We start from the raw sequence: 24,851 nt of genomic DNA on the forward strand, positions 1-24,851 counted from the left end.
TCCTAGAGGGAGAGAGTCTTGGAATGCTTGCAATGTCAAAAGCACTGCTCTCAGTTCCAGAAAATTGATATGCAAGTTCGCCTCTTCAGGGGACCAAGTGCCTTGGACTGTCTTCCTAGAAAATGCCTCCCACCCAATCTGGGAAGTGTCCATGGTCAATATGGCCTTGGGCTGAGAGAGAATGAAAGGATGACCTTGCAATAGTCATTGTGACTGCATCCACCAGGAAAGATACCTTTTTGCATACCTGAGATATTCTTATCTTTGTCAACATGGGTTGAGAGAGAACTGACAATTATGTTTGTATCATCCATTGCATAATTCTCATATGATATCTTGCTAAAGGAACTAAAGATTATTGCCACAGAGAATAACCCTAGGGCTTGGAGAATTAACTGGGCCAAAATTCTGGTACTGCAAATTATTTTCCTGACCTGATTTCTTAGTTTGTACACTCGAGAGGGGAAAAGATGCTACCATTGATACTGTGCTGAACATTGCATATGAACTCCAGTGTCTGAGTTGGTTGTAAATGAGACTTGTTGTGATTGATAGTTATTCCAAGATTTGAAAATGTCTGTATCACTTGGCCTCATGCTTGTATCAGTTGATGCCTGGTTGGGGCGGTAATGAGCTAGATGTTCAAATATGGAAACACTGGGAATCCCTGCAGTCTCAAGTGAGCTGCTACTACTCACATGCACTTGGTGTACACCCTGGGGGGTGTAATAAGGCCAAAGGGAAGGGCTCTGAACTGGTAATGATTGGTTCACAGCCAGAAGGGTAAGTACCTTCTGGATTATCTGTTAATTTTTTTATGTGATAGCATGCATCCTGTTGTCCTTGGTCAGGAAGGGCAGAATGGACTGAACTATTATGATCCGGAACTTGTTGTATCGAACCAATTTGTTCAACACACTGAGATCTAAAATTGGTCTCCAGTCCCGTTTTCTTTGGCATTAAAAAGAATTTTGAGTAAGTTTCGGATTCCATCTGATCTGGAGGGATGTCTTGGGTGACTTTTCTAGCAGCTTTTGTATTTCCAGTACTGTTGGAATATTGAGGATTTTCCAGGGTAATGAGGATGGAGGGGGAAAAAGGAATAATATAACCTCTGGGAATGGTTCTTTGCACCCAAGTATTGTTTATGTTTAGCCAGGCTTCCTGGTGCAGAGATAAGTGACCCCCAAGTGCCTCCAGAAGAAGGCAATCAGGCCACCCTTCAGGAGTGCTGAAAAGTACTGTCAGAAAATGTATCTCTAGACCCTCACTTTTGCGGGCCTCTTCTGCCATGAAAGCGTTTTCTGCCAGTATTGCCCCCGCTTTTGCCTCAGGGGAACTACTTTCACATGTGTCCTGGAAAGTACCCTAAGACTTCCTGAACCACATCTTTCAAACTCCCTGTTGATTCCTGGAAAAAGTCCATTGAGGAGTCAAAAAAAAAATATGCCCGCTGCAGATAGGGTCCTTCCATCCTTCTCACACTTGGGCAGTGTGTCTTTTACTGTGGGGCCAAACAAATAAAAATCATTAAAGGAAGCACGGAAGAAAGATGAATTGAAGGGCATCCTGATGGAAATGCCTGAACCCGCAGTCCTAGAGGCACTTTCTGCAGCATGCAAGATGAGCCTCATGGATGAATTAGCCATAGATCAAAGGGTAGCCAACTTTGAAGCCACAGAAGTTTTAGCCTTGGCAGTAGTGGCTCCTGAAAGGGAGTTTGAAAGTTCCTTAATCAAATCCCTTTGTAATCTCATGGAGTGTGCCAAGTAGTTCAGTGATCAGATCAGACAGCAAATGTCGTTGAACCAAAAACTTGCTTCCAAAATCTGTCCAGTGTACTAGATTCTCTATTTTGGGGATGGACAGTGCTACTCCAATGTTCCCTCTACCTATTGGTAGAGCCAGAATCCTCTCTGGTCTCTTGGGGATTGGCTCATTCATATCAGGTTCCTTTCACACCCGCTTAGAAACCAAATCAATAAGTTCATCAGTGGGTGGAGTAACCCAGGAGGTAGATGGAACAGCCCCAAAAGCTTCCAGATATACTGACTCTTCAGGAGTTGGGTTTTGGGCAGACCAACCACCCTTCTGTTTAAGGATCTCAAGGATGTCTCCAAATGAGATGTCACTGAGAGGTGATTTGGGAGACCCTTCTCCTTCATCAAAGTCAATATCCTTGGTGACGGGCTCCTGGGGGAACGACTCCAAGTACCTCCTCTTGCAAGTCTTCTTCCTAAAGACTTCTTTGGTTGGATGATCCAGAGAAGAATCGGAAGCGATGACAATACTTGGCCGGGTGGTCTCGAAGTTCTGTGCTGGCTGTTCCGGTGCATTAGAATGCTGATGATCACGATGGAAAATCAGCTGAGATGCTGAGGGTGGAGCTGAGGGTGTAGGATCAGCCTGATCTGCTTGAGCAGAGAAAAACCTCAGTAGTTTGTGCCTCTGCAGTAGCCGACCGCTCCACAGAGAAGGAAGCCAATGGAAAACAAGTTTCTGGCCCACCAGTTCCCTCTGCTGTGAGAGCCGTCCACCCGAGGTGGAAGCCAGAGCCGAGATATCCAATGCCAAAGCTCTGAGAGGAAGAGATGGCTCCAAAAACCTTGGAGTCGATCTTATCCCCTTGGACCCTATCTGGAAGCTTTGACTCCCGAGAGTCATCTACATCTGAAGATGTCGGAGCTGGTGTGCTCAGAGTAACTGTCAGATCCGAAGACAGGACGCTTGGATCCAAAGGCTCTAACCACGCAGGTCGTTAACGGTGAAGTAGTAGATGGATGGTGTTCCTGACCCGAGGGGGTACAGACTGTGAAGACTCCCTTCTGAAATTGCTCTGTGAAGAATCTCATCATCTTTTCCACATCTGCCTCCGTAAGACTTTTGGAGGAATGAGAGGACACCACTGAAGGGGACTCAGAGTGCTGCTCAAGAAAAGGGGAGTGCACCCTGGACTGTACCAGATCCACAGAGGGTGTATACACAGTGCGAGGCAATGGCTTTGGATCTGAAGTGCGTCTTATTGGATCCGATGTTGTCAGACTAGAAAGATACTTGCTCAGATCTGAAGAAGGTCGGATCCCAGAAGACTTAGAATCCAATTTTTCTCTCTTTTTCTTCGGTTCCAAGGACGTCAAAGCAGAAGATTACACAGATTTGGACCTTTGTGAAGGGTTCCTAACTTTCATTTTAGAAGGTTGAACTCCAGATAAAGCATTAGAGAAACGAGTTAGTCACGTACCCTTTAATATTAATTTGTTTTTCCTCTCAGCTAAAGCCTGTGGATAAAAACCACAACAAATATCGCACTCCTGATCTAGGTGTTCCATACCTAAACAGTAGAGAGACAAGAGTGTGGACATCTTAGAAAGGCATTTTATGCCCCCATCTGTCACACTTCATGAATCCTCTATCAGACAATGTAAAACAATTACATCAAGTAAACTGGAAAGAACATCAATGAAAGTCTTATAGCTGACAATAATAAGCAGAAAAAAACAGTAAAGGTAACAGACTTTTTTTTATATAACAGAAAAAAGGGCAAGTTAGAGAAGTAAAACACCCTTGTCAAGAAAGGATAAATGGGGAGTAGGAAAAGCCTTCCAAAGATGGTAGCATCAAATACACTAGCAAGTGTACAAAGGGAAGAAAAGTTTAGTAAGTGTAGCAAAAAGCTCTAAGAAATAGACTAATGTATCTACCAGGGACAGATTAGATAAATACCAAGGACAACGTTTTGAAGAAATTTTACTTAATTTTACCAAATTGCTTGAGAAAAGCAGTCAACCATGTCTAGTCATGAATGCTGAAAATGAGATCCGAGGGACGTTAGGCATGGTGCATTATGGGTAAGAAAGGAGCTTGTGAGTTTAATGGTGACCACGAGCTAGAGTAACGGCCAAGTCAGATCCGAGCCCATTCATTGAGGAATGAATGAAAACTGACAACATCAGATTCATATTTTTGTGCTTTATATATCCTGATGGTCTAGTCTGGGGAAGGAGCAGGTATCTTCTCTGCAAATAAATGTACACACACACACACACACACACACACACACACACACACACACACACACACACACACACACACACTCCCCCAGCACATCCCTGAGGTACAATTCTCAAGTTTTTTGCTTAGGAATTCTGTACAAAGCCAAACAAATGGGAGGACAAAGGGTCAAAGTAACATACACAGTTTAAACATTACTATAATTCACTTAAAAAGTAACAGTGCAACAGGTTTTGCAACATGCATTTTCTGAGCAATAAGTATCAAACTTAATGACTGTCATTATAGACTTGATTATAATTCTGATTTACCAGAAAAGTGGGGAAAAAAAACAATTAAGAGGCATTATGATACAAAACCACAGACATTCTGCAAAATCAGGGACAGGTGAGAGACATTCTTTAGTGCAGTTTTTGTTTTTTTTCCTAAGTTCTCAGACAAAACAAAAATCAAAAATTATTTCCAAAAAACTGTTTTTATTATAACACACGTATGAATATTTTTTCAAAGCAATTTGCTAAAAAACATTTTTCAGCATCCATTTAGGTGTACAGAAAATGTGACTGATGTCAGTCTAAAACTATAAAAAAGTTCTGCTAATAATACATAAACAAGTGATAGTGCACTTTTACCAAATAACTTCCAACCATGTGGAAACTCCAGACTCCCCACCCATTCTTAATAGGAAGGATGGCTAAGAGACTTTTACTATGAAAATCAAGAGAATCCGGTGGTCAGGGATTTGCTGAACTCAAACACAGCAAGTCTAAGAAATGTCTATTTCTAATGTATTCTCTTAAATTACTGGTCAGTGATGGTTACGATCTAACACTATTCTTTTTCACATGTCCATATTCTTCGACATGCATCTAAGCAGAGACACTCAAAATCACAGTAAGGTGAATAGATCAGGTAACCTATTTACAGGTACACAAGTATCAGCAAAATGAGTGGATCTGCTCTTATCTAAGATAATGACAAACCTATTTACACTTATAAGACTCAACATTTTTTTAAGATACGTTTCCTAAATGGCTTCACTGAAAAGCAACACAATCCAGTAATCTTAATCTAAATGTTTACATCAGCATGACTTGGTAATATGAAATAGTCCCAAAAGTAAGTCCCAACAGGTTAGGAGGTTAGGTGAGTAGATAAATGCAGAAATATCTTTCCAAACCAAGTAGAAGGCAGCTGTAGCAAGTAATAGTAGCTAGAGAACTCCAATCAGAATGTAAAAAACTTTCAATAATGTAGTGTAAGCGCTTTCTTAACATCAGTTACTTCCTCAGATGCATAAAAACAGTGCATAAAGATTACATATATATATATATATATATATATATATATATATATATATATATATATATATATATATATATATATATACATACACACACCAAAGGACATGTAGAGTAACCAGTCATATTACACATTTTTTAAAAACCTATAAACCAATTAAGATTTAAAGGAACAGCAACTACAACAACAAATGTGCATGTAAAAAACCCATACATTAAAACATTGGTAGATTATTCTGTCATACTATGGAAAAAAACTTATATATATATATACATATATATATATATATATATATATATATATATATATATATATATATGTACACACACACACACACATATACACACACACACACATATATATATATATATATATATATATATATATATATATATATATATATATATATATATATAGATATAGATATATATATAAATACATACATTTCATCTTAATCAAACATAATAATTCATCTTTTAATTCTCCTTCCTTTTAACACAGGTTTCAAGGGGACCGTATCATTCAATCCAGAGCCCCTATGGGGTCCCATGTGTAGAATCCATTTTAACTCTTGTGTTTCCGTTTTATTAATTATATCCCCTATTCTAGAACTCTCCTGTATAACTTACAAAACCTGAAACTTAAATTGGTGACTCCCTTCTTGAGTTAATACATGTTTAGCTATGGCACTGTACTCACGTTTCATCCTTCAGTTAATACATGTTTAGCTATGGCACTGTACTCACGTTTCATCCTTCAGTTAATACATGTTTAGCTATGGCACTGTACTCACGTTTCATCCTTGTACAGTAATCATGGTCCCTAATTCTTTCCCTCAACCTGCGATTTGTTTTGCCTATGTAAAACTTAAAGCAGGTGATGCAGTGGGCAATATAGTCCAGGTTTTTTGTGATGCAATCAGCTGTACACCTTAGGTGCCACAAATATCCAGTGTCAGGGAGCCTAAAATATCTAGATCCATCTATAAATAAACAATAACTGCATTTCCCACATGCCAGAGTTCCAAAAAAAATTTCCCTCTGGTAAGGACACCCTTGGATAGCATAACTGCTTCTTCAAGTTTAAACCATTCTTAAACGTGTACCTGTTTCGTGCCAACTAACTTGACAGTTTCCTCATCAGTTAGCAGAATATGCCAGTTCCTATTAATCATTTGCTTCACAGCCTGTAAACTCTGTGCGTAAGGTAGTACAATTGGAACAGTGTTGACACTAGCCACTGTCCTGTCACACCTATCCCCTCCTGCTAATATATAGGGTCTACCTCTCCTTCCTCTATCTCTTTTCACACGTGCACAAGCACGCTTAACTTCATTACTAGAATAGCCTCGAGTGTTAAATGCCATTTCTAAATACTGAAGTCCACGTTCAAAATCCTGCTGAGATGATGACAGTCTAGAGACCCTAAGAGCTTGTCCCTCAACAATGTTGGGGAACATATGTGGTGGATGCATACTACTCCTCTGCAAAAAAGAGGGTTGGTAGCAATCCTTCCTGTGTACACTAGTTTGTATCTCACCATTGTTTCTTGTAATAGTTACATCTAAAAAATGGATCTCATCAGGAGAACACTGATATGTAAACTTCAGGAAACTACTGCTGCTAAGGTTGTGCACAAATTCATGTAAAGATTCGCGGTCACCCTTCCAACAAATGAAAAGGTCATCCACGAACCTGCAAAAAAACTTCACATTGATCTATGATGTACATCTCCTCCCATTCTTTCATAACAATGTTAGCATATACATTAGCATAGCTGGTCCCCATCGCAACACCTGGACTTTGCCAGTATTATGTATTGTCAAACAAAAAACTTTGTATTCCAACACCATTTCCAACAACATATATATAAAGTCAGCTCTCACCTCATTATATGTCCCATTTTTCATTAAGCAGGCCTTAACCATCTCTAATCCTTCACTATTGAGGATACAAGTGAACAAGGATACTACGTCCAAGGTCACCATTAAATCAAACTCATTACCATTACTACCTGCCAGATAGTTGTGTAAATTCAGCAGAAAATTTTCAGTACCTTTAAGTACCACCTCATAACCTTCAAGAACTTTTTTAAGCTCTTTATCCAAATACACAGAAACAGGCTCAGTCATCCACCCAGCCCCAGCTACTATGGGTCTAAATTTGGGTCTTAAGGGATCCTTGTGGATCTTAGGCAAGCCATGTATTTGGGGTACCACCGGGTTTTCCACAAGAAAATACTCATAAATGTCTTTACTTATGTGTCCTAGGCTTAAACTATCTTGCAAAAGTGAATAGATCCTATACTGCATATTCAAAACCCTTTCTCTATTTATAACTTGATAAGTTCTAAAATCAGATAACATCTTTGTCATTTCTGTGTAATAGCAGTTAGCATCCAACACAACCACTGGCCCACCTTTGTCTGCAGGACGAACAACTATTTTACTGTTATTCTGTAAAGAACTTATCACTGAACGTTGTTTAGTTAAATTATTCATATGCCTATTTTGCACTAATCTATGAGCATCATATAAATCCCTTTCACGTGCCTTAATAAAAACATATATTAGCTGGCACTGTAGGAATAAATAAACTTTGCTTCTTGTACATATCAAAAACATTTGCATCCTTTGATGCTCATAGATCCACAAGGATCCCTTAAGACCCAAATTTAGACCAATAGCAGCTGGGGCTGGGTGGATGACTGAGTCTGTTTCTGTGTATTTGGATAAAGATCTTAAAAAAGTTCTTGAAAGTTATGAGGTGGTACTTAAAGGTACTGAAAATTTTCTGCTGAATTTACACAACTACCTGGCAGGTAGTAATGCTAATGAGTTTGATTTAATGGTGACCTTGGACGTAGTATCCTTGTTCACTTGTATCCTCAATAGTGAAGGATTTAATGATGGTTAAGGCCTGCTTAATGAAAAATGGGACATATGATGAGATGAGAGCTGACTTTATATGTATGTTGATGGAAATGGTGTTGGAATACAATGTTTTTTTGTTTGACAATACATACTACTAGCAAAGTTCAGGTGTTGCGATGGGGACCAGCTGTGCTAATGTATATGCTAACATTGTTATGAAAGAATGGGAGGAGATGTATATCATAGATCAATGTGAAGTTTTTTCGCAGGTTCGTGGATGATCTTTTCATTTGTTGGAAGGGTGACCATGAATCTTTACATGAATTTGTGCACAACCTTAACAGCAGCAGTAGTTTCCTGAAGTTTACATATCAGTGTTCTCCTGATGAGATCCATTTTTTAGATGTAACTATTACAAGAAACAATGGTGAGATACAAACTAGTGTACACAGGAAGGATTGCTACAAACCCTCTTTTTTTGCAGAGGAGTAGTATGCATCCACCACATATGTTCCCCAACATTGTGGAGGGACAAGCTCTTAGGGTCTCTAGATTGTCATCATCACAGCAGGATTTTGAACGTGGACTTGAGTATTTAGAAATGGCATTTACCACTCGAGGCTATTCTAGTAATGAAGTTAAGCGTGCTTGTGCACGTGTGAAAAGAGATAGAGGAAGGAAAGGTAGACCCTATATATTAGTTGGAGGGGATAGGTGTGACAGGACAGTGGCTGGTGTCAACACTGTTCCAATTGTACTACCTTATGAACAGGGTTTACAGGCTGTGAAGCAAGTGATTAATACGAACTGGCATATTCTGTTAACTGATGAGGAAACTGTCAAAATAGTTGGCACGAAACCTAGGTCCACGTTTAAGAATGGTTTAAACTTGAAGAAGCAGTTATGCTATCCGAGGGTGTCTTTACAAGAGGGAAATTTTTTTTGGAACTCTGGCATGTGGGAAATGCAGTTATTGTTCATTTATAGATGGATCTAGATATTTTAGGCACCCTGACACTGGATATTTGTGGCACCTAAGGTGTTGCAGCACAAAAAACCTGGTCTATATTGCCCACTGCATCACCTGCTTTATGTTTTACATAGGCAAAACAAATTGCAGGTTGAGGGAAAGAAATAGGGACCATGATTACTGTACAAGGATGAAACGTGAGTACAGTGCCATAGCTAAACATGTATTAACTGAAGGATGAAATGTGAATACAGTGCCATAGCTAAACATGTATTAACTGAAGGATGAAACGAGAGTACAGTGCCATAGCTAAACATGTATTAACTCAAGAAGGGAGTCACCAATTTATGTTTCAGGTTTTGCAAGTAATACAGAAGAGTTCTAGAATAGGGGATATAATTAATAAAATGGAAACACAAGAGTTAAAATGGATTCTATGCATGGGAGCCCATAGGGGCTCTGGATTGAATGATACGGTCCCCTTGAAACCTGTGTTAAAAGGAAGGAGAATTAAAAGATGAATTATTATGTTTGATTAAGATGAATTGTATGTATTATATATATATATATATATATATATATATATATATATATATATATATATATATATATGAATCAATATAAGTTTTTTTCCATAGTATGACAGAATAATCTACCAATGTGTTTTAATGTATGGGGTTTTTTACATGCACATTTGCTGTTTTAGTTGCTGTTCCTTTAAATCTTAATTGGTTTATAGGTTTTTAAAAAATGGAGGGAAATATGTGGAACATGACTGGTTTCTCTATATGTCCTTGGTGTATATATATGTGATCTTTATGCACTGTTTCTATGCGTCTGAGGAAGTACCTGATGTTATGAAAGCGCTTACGCTTCATTATTAAAGGTTTTTTTACATTCTGATTGGAGTTCTCTGGCTACTATTACTTGCTACAGCTGCCTTCTACTTGGTTTGGAGGGATATTTTTGCATGACTTGGTAATATGCATGCCTGAATTTTAGTGTAGTCAAGTTTCCTTTTTGAAGGCATTTAGTGTAGTACCCTTTTATAAAAAGCCATTTCCTAATGTGGGGTGGAAGGGATGAAACACTCTCTGCGCCCACTGTTTTAACACATTTCTTTGCTGTACTTGATCCTAGATTGAAGAAAAACAGTTTACTGAACTTCAGTAAAATGTTGGAAAAATGTGTTTTATGTCAGATTTATAAAACTGTGATTCAAAGTGTTTGGTTACTGCCAAATTATATCAATAGATATGTTTTCCACTCTTTGACTGCTGCACTCATCTTCTGGACATTTAGGTAGGATTCAGATTTATACCAATATGTCCTGTTACACTCTTGAACAAAAATGACTATACACCTGGACTAGAAGTCAGTCACCAGAGCAATGCATTATTCTGCTAAGCTACACAGTAGCTCAGGAGTACTTTACTACAAACTAGAAAAAAAATACCTACCATACAAATTCAGATACAAAGATTTCATGAGATAAATACTTTCAGTATGAAAATTATAGGTCATATTACAGACCTAGAGCTATGGATTCTACAGTATAGTTATAAACGTCAATTTAAACAGGTCAGGTTGTGTGGTGTTAAAATGTCGAAGGTGACATCATCAGAAGACAGTAATCGAGCTTGATTTTCACTTCAGCAGTAACTCCTATCTTGAGCAGTCTATGATTAACAGCTGCTGCACATTCAGATGTTTGGCAGGTGATGACTGAACTTATGTTTGACAAGTTTCTTCACCTCAGGTGCTGGGGAGATGTTGCTGTTAGTGAGCTGAGGAAGGTGCTGCATCTTGACAGGGAAACATAAACAAGACAATTTTCCATAAGTAACACTGAAATAATGACTTTTTGCTTATTTTTATAGTAACCTCATTAAATATACTTTGTCAGACATGGAGAAATCTTAAAGCTCATTAACATTTTTCCTGTGTTTACATCTGCGGTGGTACAGCGGTAGCATTGTTGCCTCACAGCAAGAGGTTCTCCCGTTCGATTCTCGGCTGATGTGTGGGGAGTGCCTTCTCTGTGGAGTCTGCATGTCCTCCCCGTGGTTGAATGGGCGTTCGAAAGACATGCGTAAATGGGTGTGCCTCCGTTGAAGGTTGGATGTCGAGCTGGCACCTCAGCGTTCGTGAAAATCTACTGCCAATCATTAGTGGACCAGAGTTCCGCTGTGGCGACCCTTAAAAGCCGAAAGACAAACAACATTTTTCCTGTGTTTAATTCAAATTTAAATTTACTAATATGCCTAAAACTAAGCAATGAAAGAACAAATAATTATAAGGTTATAGGTATATGTATAGTTAAAACAGCGTCAGGATAAGTAAACTAGAATAAAGTAGTCAAATATTTATATTTTTAAGCCTTCAAAATCTATTTGGCCCCATGGCATAGAAAGGTAAAGTCTAGACTATGACCCAGATGACCTGAATTTGAATAATGGCTTGGGAGCTGAAAGATATGAGCAGGGAAAAGTGGGGAGTTAGTGGCTGATGTTGGCTGACCCATCCTGTGGGGAGGGAACGATGGTTCCAACAGACTGCTCAACTAGCAAGCAGAGGCCTGTATAGAAATAAATGCAGGTACTGCAGTACTGACCAATTGATATGTACTAATTTGTGCCCCCGAACACCTTGCGCCATGGCTGGCTGCCCCCTTTGCTCCACTCTAGTTATGCTTCTGGATGGGACCATATGCATACCGGAGGTGGGGTGGGTACAGCAGACCCTTGGTGTGATGCAAGTGCGCACATTATACACCATGAGTACAGTAAGAACCTAAAAAGAAATGTACTCATAGTCTGCATTTGCAGATACACATGAAACCACATATAGCTCTATGGCTGCATGGATGTCAACATCCTCCAGTCATCTGTCCTCCTCATGCTGGGGTTTCCCCAAGTTCTGTGGAACAAATGGTCTCAGACCAGTGGGGATACTGACGGTTTGGCAGGCATGAAGAGAAAAAGTACACAGGAAAAAAAATAAAAGCACTTTAATATTTGCAACTAAAGATTATTTTAACTTAAAAAATACATTACTAAAATTCTAACTTTCAAATGGGTAAATTTCTGAAAGGGAATAATGACAAACGAAAGATGGTATAATCCACATAAGTTTATTGTTGAGCTACTGAAGAATTCTGCTTCCACAACCCCTGCAGTAAACCTCCTATGTTGGTAAAGTTACCAGTAATATATTTGGTACTACTACTCTTAGCAAAACAGATAATTCAAAAGAAAAATATAATGTTTTCTAATGCAAGTAAAATAAATCACAATTGAAAGGAAACTGTAAACCAAGAGCCCTAAAATGATATGTTACTAAATAATATGCATCACAGTGCACAGGATACATACTAATAAGTAGACACTTTAGCAGATGTGAATAGATGTGCAACTGTAACTAACAGGTGGGTAACGAAACAAATAAAAATAGAAATATGAATCACAAAAGCTACACATCTTCTCATTTAGAGAGGTGCACGACCAGAGACAGTGGACAATAATCCCATTCTCATTCTAAAAATGTGCATTTTATATGAGGGTTTTCGTTAAAGCAAAAAGCCTTGAAAAATGTGACACAGATTCAAATGGGAAAGAGAAGATACAACTGTATAAAAGATCAGCCTGCCAAACATTAATGTGAGCAAGTAAGACAAAAGTTTGAAATACATATTCAAAAATGTCTTTTTATCATAATGGCTACTCTACCCATATTACATTGTAATGTAAATGTAAATGGCCTTATAGGCATAGACAAAAAGAAAACTGTATTGAATTTATCACGAAATGCAGAGTGCAAATAGCAATGTAGCAGGAGACCCATTTAGAAAGAAATTAATTTGACAAAGAAAGGATTTCAGAATGGATATTAAGTAGGATATCAGGGACAAAGTAAAAGGGAGTAACAATACTGATTGCCAGAGGGGCTTCAATAGTGATAGAAGTGTGTGTATGTGTATGTGTGTGTGGGGGGTCAATTATTGTAGATTTGTGGTAGTAAAGGGTTACTGGCAAAGGAGAACGATTATGATGCCATATATTTATATTCCACCAAAAATGCTATTATGGAGTTTAGGAAAATTTTGGGAGACGTAATCAGCTTTTAGTAGGGAATATGACTTATAGGCTGTGACTGGAACTTGATATGCAATTGTGAGACTGTACTACGGAGATCTACAAGGAAAAATATAACAACAGAGGGTAGATTTCTGTAGAAATATAAGAAAATATTTGGTATAGAACACATGGTTTCAGTTGTAAGAACTCAGAATTTATATTAATTATTTCCCAAGGTACAATAACGGGACTAAACTGAATAGAAATTCTACTTCACAGGAACATGTGCATTCAACAGAAAGCTTCAAACACCAATCTAATAACTACTTCAGATCATGCACCAATAAAAAAATAATAAAAAAGGGTAATGAACACAGTGGTGCTTTCCCACCAACCTCACCAAAAGAGAGTAATTTAAGGAATGGGTTGTGGATTTTAAATTAGTTTGATTTCATCTGGGTAGTGGAAATTATTCGAAAGCTATTAGGGAAGATAGAAATTTCTTCTAAAGAGAAAGCTAATGAATGGGATAAAATGAAAATAATGCTTAAAATAATGTAGAAATAAAAAGAAAGACATGGTTCAGAAGTAATAAGAATTATTTAGAGGAGAACACAAACGTAAAGTATTTCCGAATAAGGGCAATCTCACAGAACAAGATGAGGAGCAACTGCAGAGTTGTCTTCTTCTTTCGGCTTTTCCCAGTTAGGGGTCGCCACAGCAGATCATCTGTCTGCTCATGACTGGCAGTGGAGTTTTACAGTGTCGAGTTGCTAGCCCGGCGCCCAACCTTCCACAGAAGGCACACACACGCACACACTCACACCTAGGGCCAATTTAGAGTTTCCAATCCACCTACTGCATGTCTTTGGGATGTGGGAGGAAACCGGAGCACCCGGAGGAAACCCACGTGACCACAAGGAGGACATGCAGACTCCGCACAGAAGGCACCCCAGCCGAGAATCGAACCAGAGAACCTCTGCAGAGTGCTAAAGAAAAAATAAGGGAGCATTTGGATAATATGCATAAGTTTAGAAAGACTGCTGTTGATCAGAACATATTGATAACTCCAAAGCACAGAAAGTTTTAGTACAACAGCTTAGACACCAGAAAGTAGAAATGGTTGCCACCAAACTTAAGGAGGCTATAACAAGAAAAATAACCAGAAATCCTACAGTAGTATTAAAAGATATTTCAGAAATTTTATGAAAATTTGTATCTATCAGAGAAATGTGGAAAACAAGAAAAAGCATACATGGAAATATATATGGAAGACTTAATTATGCCAAGGTTAGCTAAAGATGAGGCTCAACTAATATTTAAGATAAGATAAGAGGAGATAAGATGGGAAACACCAGGATCATGGAAGGAAGCTGTGGTGGCTATATTACCCAATGAGGGTAAAGACCCATCAGACCCAACTTCATATAGACCTATTTCAATTTTAAACTATGAATATATAGTGTTTACAGCTATATTAGCTAAATGAATGGCAAAGTTGTTGCCAAAAATGACAGATATGGATCAATGTAGTTTTGTAGAGGAGAGGCAGACATTTGACAACATTAATAGAGCAAGTATGATCCCGAGGGAAACAGAGTGCAAGAAAATACCACTGTTATTAGTAGGTTTTCATGCAGAGAAAGTATTCAGGAGGGTAAGCTGGGATTTTATGAGTAAAGCAATGGAAGCAGTTCATTCCCAGATACAATAACAAAAGTTAATTAGGAGGATAAATGAAGGATTGGAGGCAAGAATTAAAGTGGAAGGGCTCCTCTCCAATAGCATGTGGTTGAACAGATGAACAAGGTAGGGGTGCCCTCTTCCCCTTTGTTATCTTCTTTACATTTAGAGCCACTGGCAAAGAAAATAAAGGACTCAAATTCAAGGATATAATTGGTATGGTAATCAAGAAAAGTTGGCATTATTTGCAGACGTTATTTTGTACTTGATCGATCTAGAAAAGGACATCTGTGTGTTGTGAAACATTTTGAGAAGGTTTCAAATCTTTTTGGGATATAAAATTAATAAGGATAAAACAAAGGCTATAGCCGTAAATTATGTAACCACAAATTAATTGGTTCAGTGAAACCCATACTTATGGGGATATAATAAGATGAAGTATTTAGGACGATGGATTAAAATGGCTTCTGTTATGGCAGCTAAGGATATGTGGGAAGAGACTAAACACGAAATAATACAAAAACTTTGTAACTGAAAGCTCTTGTTTATGGATATGGATAGCAAGATACAAGCAGTGAAAATGTTTTTAGTCCCTTCAATTTTACATACATAATTTTTTTTATAAACCAGAGAAGAAGTTGTGGATAATAATTAATAAACAGGTGAAGGAACTTATCTCGGAGGGAAGGAGGGCAAGTGGGATAAGTTAATCCGCCGAATAGAACTAGGTGGTTTAGGATTACCTGATTTGAAGGGATACTTTAGAGAAAATAACCCAAGAACGAAGCGTGTGATGTGCATCAAAATCCAAATACTAAAACACAATGAAAGCTCACATAGTGTCAAACCATCCTAAGAGTATCCCATGAAAAACACAATAAATAAATGTAGGTCCACCAAAAATCAGTCCAAAAGGGTATATAAATCATTCTTTAATCACATCCAATGTAATGAACAACATGAACTGTGTAACAGTTACATACAACAAGAACAGTGTAACAGCTAAGTGCTTCTGTCTTCTTCTTTTGGCTTTTCCCGGTTAGGGGTCACCACAGCGGATCACCTGTCTGCTCATGTCTGGCAGTGGAGTTTTATGGTGTTGAGTTGCCAGTCCGGCGCCGTCCGGCGCCCAGCCTTCCACAGAAGGCGCACACATGCACGCACTCACACCTACGGCTAATTTAGAGTGTTCAATCCACCTACAGCATGTCTTTGGGATGTGGGAGGAAACCAGAGCACCCGGAGGAAACCCATACAACCACAGGGAGGACATGCAGACTCTGTACAGAAGGCACCCCAGCCGAGAATCGAACCGGAGAACCTCTTGCTGTGAGGTAGCAATGCTAACCGCTGCACAACTGCGGCCGCCCAGCTAAGTGCTTCTGTCTATAAAAAAAAAAAAATTACAGAACTTCTTCAGAACCGTAGAACAACCATAAGACTTAGTTTAAATACCCTATCAGCAAGGTCACGTGAGTAAAAAGTCACCGAAAGCAATCCAATTAAAATTATGTATATAAATAATTTAATAAATCATCAAATTCCTTGTTTAAAATAACACATAATAGATAATAATACGCATTGCTATAAAGAAAAAAGCATCATACAAGAAGTGTAAAAACAATAATGAAAACATACAAAGCCTTAACCTATAATTTAGCGACTCTAAGTTTGAAAACTGGGACAATACAGACTTGTTCATGGAACACAAGTCTGGTTGATGCATTAAGCATAACTGACAAACAAGTTCTCTATATTCTATCATAGTTTCCCAGAAGCAGCTGGGAATATTATGAGGAACAACTTCCAATAAACTAAAACAAAACTTTGAGGAATTGCAAACCTGTGTATGTTTAAACAAAGCATTGTTGGAGTTGCCCTTAGAAATGGCATAAAGGTGTTCATATATTCTTTTCTGAAACTGTCTTTCAGTTTCCCCTACATAATCTAGAGCATCCCAAACAAACAGCAATGTAAATAACACCCTTACAGGCAAAATTTCCAAAAGCCAAGTGAATTTTATAAGAAAAAGCATTCAAAGTAATGGAATCTTGTTCTAGCACACAGGCACACTGATTACTGGCATTGCAACTCCTTGTACCTTTGGAATGTGTGCCTATAGAGCTGTTCGCTGGGTGCTCAAGCAGGTTCTTGAAACTCCTCCCTGTCTTGAGCACAAATTTTGGTACCTCACCTAGAATCTTGTAAACATCTTTGTCAGCTTTAAGAATATTTCAATTATTATTGATAATATGTTTAACCATTCTAGAAGAAGAGTTATATGTAGCTACCAAAAATTTAGAAAAAGAATCCTTATTCTGATTTTGTGATAAAGGTTGTTAAAACATTGTAACATCACACTCCTCCCCTAAAATGGGTATATATTTAGTACTCCATCCTTCCAACACTTTGTCATGTATCTGGTTAAAAATTCTAAAGGATAAAAACATATGTAATACCTTATCTACCTCTAGGATAAAATTATCAAAGTCTGAACATATCCTTGCTATCCTAACTAGCTGTCCCTTAAAATATTTTTCTTAAAGTATGTTGGGTGACAGCTATTGAAATCAAGGTAACTGTTAGAAAAAGTAGGTTTCCTATAAAAGGTTGAACCAAAATATTTTTTAGTGTTGTCCTTACAGATTGTCACATCTAAATAATCAATGTTATCTACAAAGTGTTTGTGTCTGAATTTTAGAAATTACACAGTATTATTAATAAAAGATGCAAACTCATCTTCCACATTGTTCACACCCTTCTACAAAATAAAATATAATCTAAACAGCGTAAATACGTATGCCTATGTCGATGATAGTCTGATTTTAAAATATATTTCTTTTCCCAACTGTACTTGAACAGATTCACATAAATGGGAGCACATCTGGCTTCCATAGTAACCCCTTTAATCTGGCAAAAATACTTGCCATCAAAATATACAAAACTGTTGGACAAAATCAAATACATAATGTCCACAATAAAATTAATCAACCGATCCTCCAGCACAATACACTCAAAAATAGCTGAGTGGAATAATACTAGTCCTACCCGATGGGTTATACAAGTAAATAGGTCAACAACATCGACAGTTGAAAAGCCACAGTTTAAAAAAAAAAAAACAAAAAAACAAACAACCCCCCCCCCCCGAAAAGCCAGTTTTCAGTTGAAAAATGTTGTTTAATCTTTATCAAAAATTCTCATGAATCCTTCAAAATATGTTCTACTGAACTAACAGACCCCATCAAAATATGGTCCACAAAGACAAACAAAGGATAAGTTTTTGAATTTTGGGTGGCTACTATTAACTGATAGGCTGGTGACAAGATGTCTTTGTGGATGTTGGGGATACCAAAAATGACTGGTATTAATGGATTCACGTTTTTTAGAAAGTTGTATGTGTCCATCAAAATAACACCTTGGGACGAGGAATCTTCAAGGAATAAGTCTATTTTTTGTAAGCATCAAATATCTCATTTCTAGAAATAATTTCATAATTGTTGGTATCATTGACAAGATTACAAATCTGACTAATGTAATCAATTTTGTCCACAATAACAATCCCTCCACCCTTATTGGGCTTCTGTATCACCTCTAAGTTGGTTCAGTAAAGACTAATTGTCTTTTGAAAAAAAATTCTGATGTTGTGATGTTGATAAACATGCTGTTGTAACTTATAAAAATCTTTTCACAAGATTTTTTAAAGACAGCTAAAATAGGGTTGAGTGGGTGTGGGTGGTTGGGGGGTTGTATATAAAAAATGTAAAATCACTATATATAGGAAGCTTAAAGGAAGAAGCTCACTCACACCTGCTATAATACAACCTGTTTAATTTTCAAATAATAAACTCGATGTTAAAATAGTACGGATCTAGCGCTTTCATCCACTACAATGTGGACTTCATCAGAATCAATTAAACAATCAATTTATATGTTTTTTGGCGCCAAACTTGCAATCTAATTTAAAGAAACATACCATATTTAGTAGACAACGTAAATACTAAATATGACTGTATGTGTTGTAACAACACTAATCAATGTTTATAACACCCTTACATTATTAAAAAATGTTATAAAGGGCATTATTATAACCATTCTACAAACATTTCATGACTGCTGGTTTTGTTATATAACAACTATATTTACAAATAAAAGTTTGTAAATCACATCCAGTACATATCTTGGTTCTTAAATAATCAATTGACCGCTAAAATTCAATATATTATTACTATAACTAAAATTCTCATATAAAACTAATAAATAAGTATGTTAAAAATTCATATGACATTAGGTCCTTCCTATCTAACATCTAACCCATCTAGTGGGTCTAAATCATAATATAGATAAATAAAGAATTAAAAGAAATTGTAGGTGAGACTCCTTTATTTGTATATAATATGGGGATTAACATGAAATTAGTATTTGAGAGGAGAACTGAAGTAGGAAAAATGCACTTGCAGCAAAAGGGGACTAGAAAATGTGGCAGCTGTGGTCAATGTCATGCCATATTAGAAAGTGAAGGTATTATATAAGAGAATATCAATAGGATGAGAATAACTTTTAATAATGGTAATTGTAATACCAAAAATATTATATACATGGCAAAGTGCGCAACTTGTCCAAGTTTCTACATACGGAAAACTGAAAGAATGTTTAAAAAAAGAATTTATGACCATCTATATGCAGTTAGAAAAAATGATAGCACTAATGCACTTTACAGACACGTAGCCACATGTGGGAACAGTCATAGATTTGGATTTGCCATCTTGGAACAAGTGAAAATAACTAACAGAGGAGGCAACAATAAAGCTCTCTTGTCAGAGAAAGAAGTGAGATGGCAAATCTTAACGGATGCATCAACTACACCGGGTTTAAATGATTACATCACAATTAAACCTATATTACAGAGACTAAAATAAATTAAAAGGTAAAAAAAATGTTTTAAAACATAAAATGGATGTACAGATGTAGTTGATTGTTATTATTTTTTATTACGACAGTTTATTATGCAGGGGTTTGGGAGCACATTTTTAGACATTTTTTAGATATTTTAATAATATAAATACTTTTAATATTACATTTAATGTACATGTATTTACCTTTAATGTATTAGTATTGAATTCATATATTGTATATGTAACTAGAGTTAGATTGAGATATCTATTATGATGTGGTTAACCAAAGACTTTTTCACTAGTATATACACATATACATATATTCCATAGGACAATAGATGGGTACAGAGTAATCTATATTATGATTTTAGACCCACTAGATGGGTTAGATGACACGGGAACCTCTATTACCTCGGCTCCAGCCGGAGCCGAGGGAACCACAGAAACTGTGGACTGAGACTCATCTGCTCCAGCCGGAGCCGATGAAGGCGGAGGTTTAGAAGCCTTAGGTCTCGGCTCAGTTGCTGGAGCCGAGGACCTAGAAGCCTTAGAGGGCTTCCCAGAGACAGAAAGGGAATCCTCCGGCTTAAGAAGACCCCTCAGGATCAACTTATTTTTTCTTTCCTGCAGGACCCTGGGGCTGAAGCCGTGGCATACAGCACAGGAGTCCTGCAGGTGCAAAGGCCCCAGGCAATAGACACAAGAAGTGTGACCGTCTGTCAGAGACATTTTCTGACAGCACGCATCACACTTCTTGAAGCCTGAGACCTTTGTGTCTTTAGACATCCTAAACAAAAGTGTAATCACACACACTCAACAAACACACTGATTACACTAATTTAGTTTTAAAACTCAAAAATAAACAATTAACTAAAGTTTACCAAGAGTAACACACACACACAACTAGGGGATGGAGAAAGGCCATAAGGCCCGAGAGAGAACTTTAAAAATTCTTTGGAAAAAAATTGGGATTTTCCGGAAAACCGGAGTAGAAAAACCCACTACACTAAGGGAAATATATATAAACTCAAAAATATAGGGTTTAAGTGATCTAATTTTACCAAAATTACACTTACCAACAAGCCGGTAGAAAAACCAACACCTCGATGCTGTAGCGGCAAACGAGATCTGAGGTAACTCTCGCCTAGCATTGTGGGATATAAGGGGAGCCTCGAGCCGGTGGAACCAACTCTCGAGCTTTTAGAGTGGCCGAGTCGGAGCCGAGGTCGGCTCCGAACCCATCCAGCAAGAATGAAGGCGAGATAGACAACTTAACATTCTATATTATGATTTTAGACCCACTAGATGGGTTAGATGTTAGATAGGAAGGACCTAATGTCATATGAATTTTTAACATACTTATTTATTAGTTTTATATGAGAATTTTAGTTATAGTAATAATATATTGAATTTTAGCAGTCAACTGATTATTTAAGAACCAAGATATGTATTGGATGTGATTTACAAACTTTTATTTGTAAATATAGTTGTTATATAACAAAACCAGCAGTCATGAAATGTTTATAGAATGGTTATAATAATGCCCTTTATAACATTTTTTAATAATGTAAGGATGTTATAAACATTGATTAGTGTTGTTACAACACATACAGTCATATTTAGTATTTACGTTGTCTACTAAATATGGTATGTTTCTTTAAATTAGATTGGAAGTTTGGCGCCAAAAAACATATAAATTGATTGTTTAATGATTCTTTAATTGATTCTGATGAAGTTCACATTGTAGTGGATGAAAGCGCTAGATCCGTACTATTTTAACATCGAGTTTATTATTTGAAAATTAAACAGGTTGTATTATAGCAGGTGCGAGTGAGCTTCTTCCTTTAAGTTTCCTATATATAGTGTTTTTACATTTTTTATGTAGTTCATGCTATACAACACTATATTTATACTATTTTGTGTCGGATATGGATAGCCACAGGGTTGTATATACTCTTTCTTAAAAAAAATTGTGGAATATGAAAAATCATTTCCAGAAGCCAAGTGAGTCTGAGTAGTCAACTGAAAATTCAACTTCATAGTGAGAACCCGCGGTGGTGCAACGGTAGTGTCGCCTCACAGCAAGAGGTTCTCCCATTCGATTCTCGGCTGGAGCGCCTTCTGTGTGGAGTCTGCATGTCCTCCCCGCGGTCGAGTAATGTTCGAAAGACATGCGTGAATGGGCGTGCCTTCATTGGAGGTTGGGTGTCGGGCTGGCACCTCGGCACCATAAAAATTGACTGCCAATCATTAGCGGACCGGAGTTCCTCTGCGGTGACCCCTAACCGGGAAAAGCCGAAAGAAAAACAACAACATTAAAACATCAGGCAAATTCATACATGGAAAACATACAAACGTAAACCCTTTATTAAAAAGCTTGAAATGTGTGTTTGTGATACCAGTATCAGTGCAATTAAAAATACTGAACCCCTGAAATGACATCACTATGCCATCATGTATAACTGTAATCTCTCCATCTAGTTCTCTAATGGGAAGAAAAAAAACTTCTACTTCCTGTTGTTCTTTGTCCTTCCCCTTCCTCAACCCTTGCTCCCTCATCTGGATGACGCTGGGGAACGGGGTAAAAAAAATACCTCTGTTATTGTTATTACTGCCAATTCTTTCAGACCTTCCCAAAGGAGGAAAGTTGTTAAATTCCTCACCAGGACTCTCAGTGTGAACATAAGAGTGAGTTGAGTGCTTTGTAGTAGAATTGTGTGAAGAGGAAGGATAGGGCGTAGAAATACACAGTTAAGGCTCACATATATATAACAGACGCTGAAGGTTATAATTCAGATAGGAAAGGGGGAGTTCAAGAAATGAGACAGAGTGTGGGATTTTGGATGCAGATCCTTAAGATGAATAGTAACAACCATATTATATTCGTAAAGTTGCAGAAAGTATTCTAAGAACTAAGCCAAAGAATGGAGAAAGGAGATTTTGCCAAAAGGGATAACTACAAGCAGGGGTACAGAAAAGAGGGAAGATTAAGCTGGCATGCACTGGAGAAAACTCTCCTCTGGAAGAATTTATAGTTGAGTCTAGAACAGAAGCTCTTAAAGACTGGGAAGAGAAACTGGAAAAGTAATTTAAGAGAACAATGGGAGAACATATTTATGGCTCACAAGTATGCAAGTCCAGCAGATTTAGTACTTTCAATTGGAAGTGTCTTCATAAGTATTTTTATACCTCAAGCAGAATTCAAACGGTAGACGGTAAATGTTGAAGGTGAGCTGAGGAAGAAAGACATAACTGGTAACATGTTTTTGGGAGTGTAATGAGTTGGGAGATTTTAAAAATTTCCTGTAGAGTACTCTGTCAGAAATACTGTGTGAGCAAATGAGGAAATACTTCTTTTGAGCTGGGACCCAGGACCTGAACTGTTTAGACACACTACGGCCTTATTAAGTTTAATTCTGTTGACTGACAAAAAAGCAATTAGTAGTAAATGGAATATTGTAAAGGAGATAATAGAACTGGACAAGGGATATTTAGAAAAGGGAAGGGGCAACGTACATGGAAATAAATGCAATTTGTGGGAACAATACATGCAGAATAACGTTCAGGAAGAGTAGTGAGGTTTAAGAGAAGGCAGGAATTGAGCATTATATGTAATGCTGGACTGAATGATAGTTATTATAAAGAAAGAAAACTGTTACTCAGTCTAACATTACATCAAATGACAGTTGTTATAAATAAAACATGTACAATGTATTATGTATGTAAATAGAAAATGCCAATATGATTTGTTTTCTTTTCTATTAATGTTTGTGAGGCTTTGTCTGAAGTGACAATTTAATAAAGTTGTTTTAAAAAATCCCATTCTTAATGCAGCTGGGTTAACATTAGTTTGGCAAGCAGGTGTACATACCTGACAGAAAATGCAGCAGGCTGTTTCACAAATTAGTCCCAGTTACTATAAAGGAAGGTAACTACCATAGGATTAATGCTCCACTACTGTATGGGTGCTACAACACTAAACAGAATGTGTGACATCTGTATTCCCCTTCCTGTGGCATAACAATGCCACTGTCAACCAGTACCTTGGTAAACCAAGGTGATGACTAACGTTATTCTACTGAGCAAAGGAACATCCAGAGGGCTTGGATTTCTCACAAGATGAATACTGCACTCTGTAGTTAGTACGGTCCTGTAGCAGGTCCTGAATGTACTGACACTAAATACCCAAGACTACAGCATGCTGAATGACAGACAATGTGCACATTTGTGTGTAGATTCCATGTCATATATAAAATCCCAGCTGTTATGTTGCTGCAGATTGCACATATGTTCCTACCCATGTTTCTTGCATAGTCTATACTCAATTATTAATTCTTCCAGAGCAGGTCTTTCACGACTCCCCTATGCCTTTCTCTTTGCCGTTACTCTGATATCAGCTCCTGGTAGAGAAGAGAGTTACCTCTTTCTTCCTGATCTCACCTATAATATTTACTATGTAAATAATCATGGCATGTGTAGTAACACAGGTCAAATAAGAAAGACAAGCACACATGCACTGCACATGACAGCTACACATGATATGCATTAAGCCATGAATTTCAGAACAGGACAATGAGAAATGCAAGGCTTATAAGAAAGAACACTGCCTGCTACCCTGACCATTAACACTAGCAAACATACTTAAAATACAGGTGCAGAAGCTATAAAAATAAGCAGTGTATCATCACTTTGTCTCTGTCTATCTGGAGACATGATTATGCTGTTTGGATGAACACCCCAGAGAAGGTGTGTGAAATATTTACTGTGTGTTCCCTAAAGTACAATATGAAAAAATGAACAACATCAGCAGCACCACCAGAAGAAGCACCATGACAACTACCAGATGGTGCATCAAGAAATGAGTGGGAATCCTGGGGCATGGTGGGGAATCTGTAGCAAGTTACAATTTGGATTGCAGTCTTGCCCAGAGTTAGTTGCACTTGGATAATCTCGGATGCATTATGCTGAGCAACTAGCCTGGAGGTGTGGATATCCTTAATGAATATGGACATGCCTCTGCCTTTAGTGTTTCAGTCCAGGTTAGG

The 24,851-nt window shown here is 37.6% G+C and overlaps 1 protein-coding gene across 3 annotated transcripts in view; it reads right to left on the minus strand.

Moving 5' to 3' along the window:
• Positions 1-10,090: 10,090 nt before the first annotated feature.
• The window catches only part of LOC122794036 (cyclin-dependent kinase-like 1), a 1,692,555-nt gene continuing 1,677,794 nt past the window's right edge, over positions 10,091-24,851 (minus strand). For 2 of the 3 annotated variants that reach the window (XM_044062168.1, XM_044062151.1), the window contains one exon: positions 10,091-10,960. In XM_044062168.1, the coding sequence (XP_043918103.1) occupies positions 10,859-10,960 (102 nt within the window). In that variant the 3' untranslated portion in view covers positions 10,091-10,858. The remainder of the gene's footprint in view (positions 10,961-24,851) is intronic. The other variant, XM_044062160.1, reaches the window with a different exon arrangement.

The sequence above is a fragment of the Protopterus annectens genome, chromosome 1.part0 (assembly GCF_019279795.1).
Source record: "Protopterus annectens isolate FY-2018-M chromosome 1.part0, PAN1.0, whole genome shotgun sequence".
Lineage (NCBI taxonomy): Eukaryota > Metazoa > Chordata > Ceratodontiformes > Protopteridae > Protopterus > Protopterus annectens.